The 13,534-nt window shown below is 40.8% G+C and overlaps 1 protein-coding gene across 1 annotated transcript; it reads right to left on the bottom strand.

Annotated features, from left to right (window-relative positions):
• Positions 1-2,523: 2,523 nt before the first annotated feature.
• Positions 2,524-13,527, bottom strand: LOC106569925 (secretagogin). Its single transcript, XM_014141670.3, has 11 exons — positions 13,221-13,527; positions 12,950-13,020; positions 12,506-12,598; positions 11,916-12,005; positions 11,724-11,780; positions 8,793-8,870; positions 5,171-5,226; positions 5,049-5,094; positions 4,828-4,887; positions 3,503-3,571; positions 2,524-3,203 (listed from the first exon to the last, which is right to left on the bottom strand). Exons 1-11 carry the CDS (start codon positions 13,288-13,290, stop codon positions 3,075-3,077), a joined length of 819 nt encoding a protein of 272 aa, XP_013997145.1. The 5' UTR covers positions 13,291-13,527; the 3' UTR covers positions 2,524-3,074.
• Positions 13,528-13,534: the final 7 nt, after the last annotated feature.

Genomic DNA, 13,534 nt, shown 5'->3' with positions numbered 1-13,534 from the left:
TTGCTTGGAAAATGGCTGTGTGGTTATTTTTGTCTATGTACTCTAACATAATCTAATGTTTTGCTTTCGCTGTAAAGCATTTTTGAAATCGGACAATGTGGTTGGATTAAGGAGAGGTGTATCTTTAAAATGGTGTAAAATAGTTGTATGTTTGAGAAATTTGAATTATGACATTTTGTTGTTTTGAATTTGCCGCCCTGATATTTCACTGGCTGTGTCCCGCAGGGTTAGGGTTAGCGTCCCACGTAGCCCATAGAAGTTAACTATTACTCCTAAAACTTTCAAAACTGGTTCTAGCTAACCCGATGGCATAGACACACATTACACACTTGTTCTGCATCGATTTACATCTCGCACTATTTTAAATTATTTATTAACATTTTTGAATTTCAATAGCTCCTTGGTCATGTGAACTACTGACTTCAAACAAAGTTCAGAATGTACACTCAGTGGGCCTACACATTGCACACCCTTTAGTTGGTCCATTTTCATCTCGCACGTTTTTACATGAATTTTTCAAACTTTCAAATTTCAATAGCTCCTTGGTCATGTGACCTACTGGACTCAAACAAGGTTCAGAATGTCCACTGACTACCCTTCTATATTGCACACCCTTTCGTTTGTCCATTTTCATCACACACGATTTTACATGAATTTTGTAAACATTCTAATTTCAATAGCTATTTGGTAATGTGACCTATTGGACTCAAACAAGGTTCAGAATTTCCACTGACTACCCGTCTATATTGCACACCCTTAGTTTGTCTGTTTTCATCTCACACAATTTGACATTAATTTTTCAAACTTTCAAATCTCAAAAGCTCCTTGGTAATGTGACCTACTGACCTCAAACTACTTTCAGAAAGTCCACGAACTGGCGATGACGGGCGCCGCGAGGCATCCAGTGTGTTAACGCGACCTATCCCGGAGAAGCTGGCGGGACCCCTGGGGTAAAGTTCTCTTTTCTTTGTGATGGGCAGGGAATGGAATGGGTTCGCCCCGAGAGAGGGGCCCAAGCCATCGAATATCCAACCTGAAACTGTCTTTACCTTGGTATGTAACAGCAGGGTATGTTAGCTACCTACTGTAATGTTAGTTGACTACTAGTACAACAAACTTCCCAGTATATTTACTAACTAACTACCCAACGTTTATTGACTTGATTGTCATTCATAGTTTAGCTAAGTGGTATAGTCGTTCAGGTCCGTTTGTAAATTCGCTCTGGGCTATCAACTCCAATTTCAGAGCACTCTCGTCTGACTGCCAGAGGCAGAGTGCGAATAATTGATGGATTTACAAACACTCAACACCTGTTGAATGTGACCGGTGTCAGTAAATGTCGGCAAAAAAAGCATCATTAAACTACCTAACCAGCTCTGCTTGGGTGAGTAAAATGATCAGAGTGAGGTGTTCTCTCATGTGTCTGGAAGTAGCTATCAAGTTAGTCACTTAGTTTGGGTGTTTGACAGCCGTTGTGAGGTCAGAACGCTCGGATCAACCCTAATTCTCGGCCCGAGCCTCCAGTTTGCCCTCTGAACGCTCCGAGAGCGAAACGCTCTGAATTTACGAATGGACAATCTGACAACGCCCTGAATTGACAACACCCAGAGCGCACTCTGGCACTCCAGATTGAATTTACGAACACACCCGAAGTCTGGCTAGTAATTTGTTATGCTAATAAACTAGCAAGAGGTTGTATAGCAACAGCATCAACTTCGGGTAGAAGGCGAAGCGCTAGTATGCTAAACTGAAAGGATACTGTTCGTTTACAGTATACTAAAATGAACTAATAGTATGTAGTATATACTCATTAAGTATGTAATATACAGTATGGGTATTGAAACACAGCTATACTGTGGTCAGGAATTTGAAGGCACAGCAAGTGACACAATAATGACTCTTGACTGCTGTCCTCTAATTTTCCTGTTCGTGAGCTGCTGTTAGGTTAGAGACACTTCACTTGCCTTAGTCAGGCAGGCATCTGGTGGGGCTTTTAGCAATGACATCAGCCTCCAACTAGACAACAGTGACAGTGCACTATGAGCCTTGCTTCACAGAATAACACAGCGCCCAATGGACGTATGAAAAGCATTTAACGCCATTCTGGTCTACTTTCTATCAACCATATTTGCTTTGCATATCTCTTTAATGGGTGCTTTGAGTTGCTGTTCAATCTGTTTCCATAGCATTTTGGCTGTTGTGCTTTTGAAAAGCTCTGGTTACCAAGCATTAAAGCAATGAAACTCTGAAAATCCATTATTGCGCGAAAGGACTGAGATCATGGAGAATGGAAGCCCAGACATCATCATGTGTCAATATTTTCCTTTGTGCCCAAGGCTCACAGCATTGTCTGCTCTGATACAATGGGTATACACCAGACATGTACTATTAAATCAAGTTGTGGTTATGTAAATAGTGATGATTAGTTCAATAATAGAACTGCATTAGCTTGTGTTTGCAGACTGTTGTTACAGACTGTTGTTACAGACTGGAGAAACATGCAGATGCCCAGGGACACAGAGATTGTTGTTCATAATATTATACTGTATTGCATTACATGTTACATGTTTACTTTGATAGTACATTCTCTACAAATACCATTTAAAGTAGGAGGTGAAATGTCAAACTAATTAATGGCACTTATTTTCACCATATTTTTTTGCACATAAAAAACAACACAGTACTGACAAGTAAATGCAGCCATCATGGTAATTAATTCAATACAACCCACAAATATCCCAAAACAACTTAAATCCCCAAATACTTATATCACCACTATATTTTTGCGAGTTATAGGCAGGTGTATGGTGTCTATCTTACCAATCACACACACACACACAACATTCTCAAAAGGTACTCAGAATTGTCATCAACAGATACAGTCAAACAAAATGAAGGATCACAAAACAAATTCCCAAAAAGCCCCAATGGGTCTACTCTATGCAACAACTTCCTTTCAACCAACCATCATGCAATGCTCTTTGGTTGTCTAAAAGCTATGAGCTATTGCATTGCGGCATGCTATCAATGAGTTAGCGGTTAGCCTGTGGTGCTAACTAGGGCAATTAGTACTATTAACTGGAGTATTTTAGGCCGAGGCACAGGGCCAGTTCATTCTTCTGGATCTTTCCATCCCCGTTCATGTCACAGTGGCCCAGCAGGACCTTGCGGAACTTGTCCAGGTCCGTTCCACTAATGGTAGGCTATGTTGGGTATAAAGGAAGCATATTCAAACCATTAGCTCAAGACCAATCACAGCTCAAGCCCTTCACAGTCTCCTACAGTTGGACGTCCTGTTAACTTGACTCAATTCTCTTTGCTTCATCCATATAAATATAAAGTAACATGGTGTCAGAAGTGGGATCCAAACTCATGCCTACATTCGGAGACCATAACTTACAATAATGCAGAATCAATATAGGAGCATCATATATCAAAGTTAATAAGTTAATAACATAAGTACATTGGTAGATTAAGGTATAGCAAAACATCCTTTTTTTACCGTGACCAGTTCCATCATGTCTTTGACAAAGCCATCCACCTCCGGACCCTCCAAAGCACCCGTCTTACTCTGTTAACCATAACAACAAAAATCGCTGACTTCAGAAAAAGAGATGAAGACGACCACCTGATGTGCCCTGGGAGATTATAAAGAGGACAGAATCTAAATTCTGATTAATGGGATAATGTAAAACTATATCACACATTCACAATCATGCAGCACGGAGGAGCATGACACTGCAACAGGACCGCCACTTCAGTTAATAATGGTATTAGAAGCTCAATGATGAAATACATTCCTGGCACTATATATTTAATAGGCATTACGTTCTGTGAACACATCTTTGTACTGATCCAGTGGCGTAGCTAGATATTCATTGGTGGGTGGGCCTGTAAAAAAAAAAAGCTGCTAACTTCCTGCAGTTTTACATATTTTGCGATGGGGCAAAGAGAAGAATTTTAGTTTAACAGCTAATCTCATGCTATTCTACACATTTTGCCAGAGGGCTGGATTATGAGCTGTCTTGTTTGCTAAATGAACAAATGAAATAGGCAGTGGCATGGTGCATATAGCCATAAAAGCACAGTGGCATATGCTTCAATGCAGTCATATTCATTGCTTATTGGGGGTGTGGCATTCAATTAGTTATTTTTGGCAACCCATCCAGTGAGAGTGAATATCATTCCAGGTCATCTAGCCTGTAATATTTAATCAAAGCTGACTAACCCAGTGACTGCTTGCAATTAATTCTATCTGATGGTGTTTGCATGTTTAGGTAAAAAGACAAATTGGAACACTGACAAGTAAAGAACATAAACAATTATAAACAAAAACATTTTTTTTTTTTTTTGTTGCTCAATCTGAGTGGATAGGCTTGGTTCCCCAGGCCCACCCGTGCCCACGCCCCTGTACTGGTCCACATCCAATACAGCTCTGTGTTCTAGCCCATTTATACTGACATTCTATTTTTTTATAAGTAAGGCCAATGAAGCATCAGTAAAATCACAACAAATCATCATCGTCTTCCCTGTAGCTCAGTTGGTAGAGCATGGTGTTTGCAACGCCAGCATGGTGTGTGCAACGCCAGGCTTGTGGGTTCGATTCCCACGGGGCCAGTACAAAAACAAACAAAAAAAAGCATGAAATGAAATGTATGTATTCACTACTGTAAGTCGCTCTGGATAAGAGCGTCTGCTAAATGACTAAAATGTAAATGTAAAATAAGCAACACCGTAATTTTATTTAATATGCTTATCACCATCAACCTTACAATCCCAATTGAATTTGAAGACAATTATGTTGTGGCTAAACGTATAATCACTTACAACATCATAGTGGGCAAATATCTTCTCAAAGTCCCTCTTCCGGTCTTCTTGACTGCAAGCCTGAAACAGAGTGGTACCGCAACACCCACAATTTTGTTCCTCTAATTCAAGCCAATGATGACTACAGTAAGTAATTGAAGATGGAGTGTGTATTGACAATGTCTTAAGTCTTATCTGACTGCAAGTTATCAGCAAAATTCATCAACAAATGTTATACTTACATTCATGTCAAACTTCAGCAAGAAGTTCTCTTTCAGCGCAAGGATTCTGGGAGAAGGAAAACAGTTAGGCACAATAAGAGCCACCTAGCAATGTAGGAGAACAATTGCTAAATAATTAGTACCTGGCTAGGTCATTCAAATCCAGCCTGCCATCATTGTTTTTGTCAAACATCTTCATCTGTTGGGAAAATAAACAGAATAAAGCATCAGAATCATTAGATAGTTTGTCAAAGTACATACACATCAGAATCACCTTTATTCGGCAAGAACATTTACACATACTCACAGTGGTGACACATCATTCAGGGCAGGTGGGGCAGTGTTTAGTCTGTTTTGCATGTTATTGTTTTGGCATTAATATGTCACATATCAGTTTGCAAACTATAAAATAATAATAATAATAATAATAATAATAACAATAATTGACTTAATACAGCTGCATACAAAATGCTTTCTTAAGTAAGGCAGCTCCAAAATGCAGGTGTTTCAGCCTAGCTCAGTGCTTTCTGTGGTGGTGGGACAGCCAGCGGAAAATATGGAGCATTGGGTTGGTAATGTTCTCTAGTTGCATCATGATTGGTTCAGTGTTCTGTCACTCATGGAGACACTACATAACCGCAAAATCTACTGGTAGAGCTCGAAAATTCAATCCTCTTGGGTCCTGCCATAGACTTACATTAGAAGTGCCCATCCAAAAAGGCTCAAGATCATTGGCCACAGATTGTGGGTTGTGGGTTGGGTTGTGCCGTGGCGGAGATCTTTGTGGGCTATACTCGGCCTTGTCTCAGGATGGTAAGTTGGTGGTTGAAGATATCCCTCTAGTGGTGTGGGGGCTGTGCTTTGGTAAAGTGGGTGGGGTTATATCCTTCCTGTTTGGCCCTGTCCGGGGGTATCATCGGATGGGGCCACAGTGTCTCCTGACCCCTCCTGTCTCAGTCTCCAGTATTTATGCTGCAGTAGTTTATGTGTTGGGGGCTAGGGTCAGTCTGTTATATCTGGAGTATCTCTCCTGTCTTATCCGGTGTCCTGTGTGAATTTAAGTATGCTCTCTCAAATTGTATCTTTCTCTCTCTCTCTCGGAGGACCTGAGCCCTAGGACCATGCCTCAGGACTACCTGACATGATGACTCCTTGCTGTCCCCAGTCCACCTGGCCGTGCTGCTGCTCCAGTTTCAACTGTTCTGCCTGCGGCTATGGAACCCTGACCTGTTCACCGGACGTGCTACCTGTCCCAGACCTGCTGTTTTCAACTCTCTAGAGACAGCAGGAGTGGTAGAGATACTCTCAATGATCGGCTATGAAAAGCCAACTGACATTTACTCTTGAGGTGCTGACTTGTTGCACCCTCGACAACTGTGATTATTATTATTTGACCATGCTGGTCATTTATGAACATTTGAACATCTTGGCCATGTTCTGTTATAATCTCCACCCGGCACAGCCAGAAGAGGACTGGCCACCCCTCATAGCCTGGTTCATCTCTAGGTTTCTTCCTAGGTTTTGGCCTTTCTAGGGAGTTTTTCCTAGCCACCGTGCTTCTACACCTGCATTGCTTGCTGTTTGGGGTTTTAGGTTGGGTTTCTGTACAGCACTTTAAAGAAGGGCTATATAAATAAATTTGATTCGAAAATTTGATAAAATGACGTCAAATCACGTTTTGTCTACAGTAGCTTTGATTGGACTGATCATGTCAACATCATACTTTCAAAATCTTCATGAATCATGTCGACAATCTACTGGCAAATCCTTTTCAATCCTTGTCATATGAAGAGAAATTATAAATAAAATGTATCGGTGCTCATCGGCCATTGGACAAACATTACACAACAAGTTGGAAATCACAAATTCAACAATGAGTGCTAAGGCGCCACTGCAGCCACGGGTTCAATCTCAGGCTGTGTCACAGCCAGCCTTAACCGCACATTTGGCCCAGCGTCGTCCGTTAGGGGAGGGTTTGGCCGGCCGGGATGCACTTGTCTCATTTTACTCTAGCGACTCCATGAGGCGGGCCGGGCTCCTGCAAGCTGACCTCGGTCATCAGGTCAAGTGTTTCCTCCGACACATTGGTGCGGCTGGTTTCCGGGTTAAGCAGGCAGTGTGTCAAGAAGAGGTGCGGCTTGACACTCGAACTTTGCCGAGTCCGTAGGGGAGTTGCAGTGATGAGACATGATCGTAACTACTTATTGGATATCACGAAAAGAGGGGTAACGACATGGGCCAGAAAAGTTTGAATACATTGTCCATGCTTTCAATGCAGCATGAATTCAGCCGCGTTCAAAACAACTGGAAACTCGGAACTAGGAAATCTCAGACATCAGGTAGTTCAAGACAACTGGGAACTAGCTGTGACTGGGAAAACACAGAAAATAATTAAAATGGTCATCCAACTCAGAATTCGGAATGTCGGGCTTCTTTCTGGAGGCCACAAGATAGACCGCCGCGCCACCTTCCTGTTCATGTGAGCACAGCACAACAAAGTGACTCCAAAAATGTCTTGTATGCTGCTGCATAAATTACGTAATATGCCAGGGAGCTATGTATACTGTAGCCAAGAAAGTAACACTAAGTGTATGTTGTGTAGTAAGCTGTCAGCCCATGTGCCTCACCCTAATAATTTGGTCCCGTCCCTCCCTCATAACTTAGCATACTGTTCTGACTTGGTGTACAGACAATGAGAATACTGTAAGAATGGCCCATGTTCTGAATTCTGTCGCTGTACATTTCAAAAGTGCTGAACGAATAGTTATATTGACAACGTTCATCCTAGCTCGCTCATTGCCTCTTATCCGCTCGTCATCCCCTTATGCCATAGTTTGTACATCTCAATTGTCAGTAAAAACCACATTTGTTTAAGCAAGTCAGCCACAGTATGTTTTTTTAACAGGCAGGAAAATGAGGCTGAATGAACTGTTTCGCTGCCAGACAAGCAGTGGTAAGGTGTTGGGACAGCTTTATGTGGGCACCGTTTGTCACCGTTATAGTGCAATGAATGTATTGTTTAGTGTTGTGGCTTTGCTGGCATGCATCCCACTTTTATTTTTTTTGCCCCACCAAGATTTACATGCTAAAATCGCCACTGCATACTCTGAATTTTACTTGGTGATAATTTGACTTGGTGACATGTCATGTGTAACACTACAACAATACCAAAGAGAACCTAATTCAAATGATGCCAGTGTATTTCCTATGTTGTGCACAGCGTATTTTACTCAACATTGATATATAAAAACGCACGCGCGCACACACACAGTAATTCATTAAATGGTCCACAATTAATGACAATGGCTAAACAGTAAAAATGATTTCACTTCTGAATATCTTTAAAGAGCTGATCACAGTACCATCCAATTACTAATACTATAGAGGGGAGTGAATACCAAGGGTATTACCGCCAATTACATACTTCAATGAGAAATAATCCCTTTAGTGCACTCCTTATTACATTGAATGGCATAGTAGCATTACTATGTATAGCTCTCCCCCAATCATCCAAACTGAATTGCCCATTGAACAGGGTATCATATACTCATTTAAGAGACAACAGATAACCATCTCCTACATCCTTTTGATTATTTTCAACCTCTTCAAAGGCAATCTGTGATGAGACAACTGTGTTTGGGTCACACACACACACACACACACGAGAGGAAGACGATTGGCTGTAACGTTGACTACTTTTAACACTTCTTGACCAAGAGCCCTCAAATGGAGACATAGAGTAAAGGAGCTGGGGCTTGTTGTTACCAAGGTGTCGGTGTACTCCTCCAGTTTGTTGGGGGAGATGGTCTTCTTGTGCTGGAGGAACAGGTCCTGCAGGAAACCCTGTTAGGAGGACACAGAGGAAGACAGCCAACTCGATGATCTGGGCCCATATTTATCAAGTGTCTCAGAGTAGGAGTGCTGATCTAAGATCAGATTTCTATCTTGATCTAGGATCCATTTATTATAATCTAAAACTGATCCAAGATCAGTACTCCTACTACTCTCATACACTTGATAAACATGGGCCTTGGTCTCGAGTGAAAAAAAGGTGGTCTCTTAATGTGACGTCCCAGGTCAAATAAAGGAGAAATACATACATAATAAAAAAGGCATAGACTGCAAATCTGTAGGCAACCGCTCTTGTCCCGCCCCCTGGATCCCTTGTCCCCAGAGCTGAAGATCTGAATCACATTTTGTTCATGTGTTTCTTTACCTCTACTTTACACACAAATGTTGGTTGGAACCCTCCCTTCACATTTCTCACTGTCAACCGTCCATGCAGCATCTGCCAACCATTTGATCTCAATAGGTTTCATGGGGATATGCATTAGATCTTGAGTTATACAGTGTTGTTTTGTACTAGCCTTCAGTTTTGAATAATGTACAGTGAGTGCATTTTAGAGCAGATGGTGTTAAACTGTAGCATACCTGTGCTTAGTTTCAATTAAAGCGCATACACTGTGTACAAAACATTAAGAACATCTTCCTAATATTGAGTTGCACACCCCCCCTTTTGCCCTCAAAACAGCCTCAATTTGTTGGGGCATGGACTATACAAGGTGTCAAAAGCATTCCACAGGGATGCTTGCCCATGTTGACTCCAATGCTTCCCACAGCTGTGTCAAGTTGGCTGGAGGTCCTTTGGGTGGTAGACCATTCTTGATACACACGGGAAACTGTTGATTATAAAAAACCCTGCAGCGTTGCAGCTCTTGACACAAACCGATTCACCTGGCACCTACTACCATACCCCGTTCAAAGCCACTTAAATCTTCGCCCGTTCAAAGCCATCTTAAATCAAAGCCAAAAGTATCATTCACACTCTGAACTGCACACATATACACAACCTGTCTCAAATCTTAAAAATCCTTCTTTAACCTGTCTCCTCCTGTCTTTAACCTGTCTCCTCCCCTTCATCTACACAGATTGAAGTGGATTCAACAAGTGACATCAATAAGGGATCATAGCTTTCACCTGGATTCACCTGGTCAGTCTATGTCATGGAAAGAGCAGGTGTTCTTAATGTTTTGTACTGTACACTCAGTATATTTTGCCTGGTGGCGCACAATTGAGTTTTGGCCACATGAGAGAAAAATGCGACAATCATCCTAAAATCTCTAACTTCATATGGATCAGTGGGATGCTAGCGTCCCACCTCGACAACTTCCGGTAAAATTGCAGAGCGCCAAATTCAAATTAAATTACTATAAATATTTAACTTTCATGAAATAACAAGTGCAATACATCAAAATAAAGCTTAACTTGTTGTTAATCCAGCCAAGGTGTCGGATTTCAAAAAGGCTTTTCGGCGAAAGCAAACCATGCGATTATCTGGGGACAGCGCTCAGCACACAAAACATTACAAACAGTTAGCAGCCAAGTAGATTAGTCACGAAAGTCAGAAATAGCAATAAAATGAATCACTTACCTTTGATGATCTTCACATGGTTGCACTCACAAGACTCCACGTTACACAATAAATGTTTGTTTTGTTCGATAAAGTCCCTCTTTATATCCAAAAACCTCCATTTTGTTGGTGCGTTTTGTTCAGTAATCCAATGGCTCAAATTCGATCACAACGGGCAGGCGAAAATTCCAAATAGTATCCGTAAAGTTCGTAGAAACATGTCAAACAATGTTTATAATCAATCCTCAGGTTGTTTTTAGCCTAAATAATCGATAATATTTCAACCGGACAATAGCGTTGTCAATATAAAAGAAAAACAAGAAAGGCGCGCTCTCGGTCGTGCGCAGTAACCAGCTCTGGGGACATTGATTCAGCTTTGATCTAACTTTATTAAACGAGCAGAGCGGAGATTATGTGCAAAGTAGAGAATCCTGCACATGTGCAGAAGCATTGGACCTTTAGCTGTCAGGAAGAGGGAGGAGTCCGGAGAAGTCGGTTCCTAAGCCACTCCGAACAAAGAAAAGGGGAGAAAAGTGTGCCATAACACTTATGTTCCACATTCTGAATCAAAGTGTTCATAAATAGTATAATGTACTGTACATCCTGTACAATTCCTCTTCAGTAAAAGTACTGTTGGTGAACTATAAACCATCAAGTGTTTGGAAATTCGAAGAAAAGTACTTCTGTCTTGCCTTGTAGGGTTGGGTGATATTTGGGGACACTTCCACGATATGTTACTCCAAATATCGCGACATCCGATATAATCATTTCGCGCCGTTAATGACTACATCATTCCAGACAGTGCAATTCTTTTGCTTATTTACAATATTATAGCCGCATTCTAATTAATTCTTCTTAGCATGGCAAAACAATAAGGCTTATTTCATTCATTTAGACTTAATTTTCAACATATTAATACAGCCTGATAAAACTGCACTGTTTTGATTTGAAAAGTTCAAATAGAGTATAGCCTTACACATCATGATATATTGTTTTGCACGTCATGATAATGTAAAATATCACAATATTCGATTTAATCATACATCAGCCCTACCCTATTGATCTGTCCACATAAGAGGATAATGGGCATCCTTCCAAAAGACCCTTAAAGCAACATGTGTCAACAGAGACCTAGAGCAACTATGTAAACAAGAACAACTCTGGCCACTCATTGATTCTTACTTAGAAAGTAGACAACAACTAGCTAAGACAATGTCTCTGAGCGGGCCATGGCAGTGGTCTCACTGAAAGCATGGAAATTAGTAGAAGGGCATTCTTTGATGTACCTTGAGCTCTATAGCTGATATGTATCCACTGCTGTCAGCATCATAGTTTCTCCAGATCTGTTGGGGGAGTGAGAGGCACATTTAGCTTTGATGAAAGTGCTCAAGAGAATATAGGACACACTACCCAACCAATAATAGGATTGTATTTTTGTTGTGCATATATGTCAATCACTATGTGATCTTTGATCTTACCCTCATGAACTCCACACTGTTGTCCAATGGTGTCTCTCTGCGGAACAGTAGGAGGAAGTTCTCCTCCTCCGGTAGCATCATGGTGGCCAACTGGAACATTTACGTTCAAATTAGTTAACAAATCACAGGCAGGCATTATTCAATCCCTGATGGCTAATTTTGTGTAAAATAAACTAAATCTTGTGTATTTTCTTCCTACAATTTAAGGGGTAAGTGTTCCCTCAGCTTCAACAGGCATAATTCCTCTTTCAACATAAAATGTATGGAAATACAGTCTATGGACAAAGAAAACTAAGTGTCAAAGCCGAAATGAGTTGCAAAATTAGAAGCAATTTAATATGACATAAACTCATTATAATTAATTGCAAGACATACAAAGATGAAGCAAGGCGATAACATGATGCAAATAACAGAGCAATTAGGTAGTTTCAAGGCTGCTTCACACAAAAAGGTGCTGTTAGGACATTTTGATCAATCCAATTACCCCCCCCCCCCCCTCTCGCTGGGTTGTAAGTATACTTAATAATACATGACCTATAGACAAATAAAAGGGGAAGAAGGTATGTATGAATAAATACAAGTAAACATACCTCTTGGATTTGCAGGCGACCATCCGCTGTGGTGTCATAAGCTGACATGAACCTTTCTTTCACGCTTCTAATTTTGTCATCTGTTATTTCATCCTTTAGGAACAACACAGTGACATTCGAACACATTCCACATATGGGCTCGCCAATTAATTAGTTGCACTTGTTTGAGTATTTCATTCAGTGTTACCTGTACAATATCACTTTGACAGAATTCATGTCATTTCGGTGAAAGACAAAATGTGGACTAATGATTGGATTCAGAGGTTATCTAATATTGACATCGCTTGAATGCCCCCAACAAAACAGAGCAAAGTAGGTCTAATTAGGATATTCCAGGATGTTAGTAGCCAAAGCTTACTGTAGTTATTTTTAGGAATCTGTACACAGTATGCATTGGGTATGACAAGGAAAAGGAACCGTGGAGTCCTACAATTGCCTACTTACACTCATCCCAAGTTTTTTCATCATGTGTCGAAAAAAGTCGTCCAATTCCTTTCCTTCAATATAACCATTATCTAAAAACAAATACATGTATAACATAAGATGAATTAAACCCTATTTCTGTATTGTTATCTCCACGACATGGTGTAAAGTTCAGATTGAGTTTGCGCATGGATTTTCGATTAAAACATTGCCGATATACGTACACAGATTAAATATCAATAGTAATTAAAAGACAACATAGAGTTCTAATTATTCAAGAGTAAGATCTTACCGTCCACATCGAAATGTTGCCAAATTTGTAGGAAGCCCACAGCATCCAGGTTGTCAAAAGCATTGTCCATGGTGCCTCGTGCCCAATACACCGGCGCAAATCCAAAATGTTAACGTTGTGAAAATAAATATTGAAGTTTTGACTGTGTGGATTTGAAATAAGAGATTGATGAGGTTTTCTATACTATTGATTGTTTCCTTCGCTGTAGTTCAGTCTAAACTCCACCAGATGCAAACGATGGAGACCAACGTAACTACGACATTCGTAGGTGCGCAATAGGGGTTACCCCCCCAGAAATTGGAGACAACGTCCGC

The sequence above is a fragment of the Salmo salar genome, chromosome 14 (assembly GCF_965601325.2).
Source record: "Salmo salar chromosome 14, fSalSal1, whole genome shotgun sequence".
Classification (NCBI taxonomy): Eukaryota; Metazoa; Chordata; class Actinopteri; order Salmoniformes; family Salmonidae; genus Salmo; species Salmo salar.
Note: the sequence above shows the minus strand (reverse complement) of the source record. Positions and strands in the feature narration are given on the sequence as shown.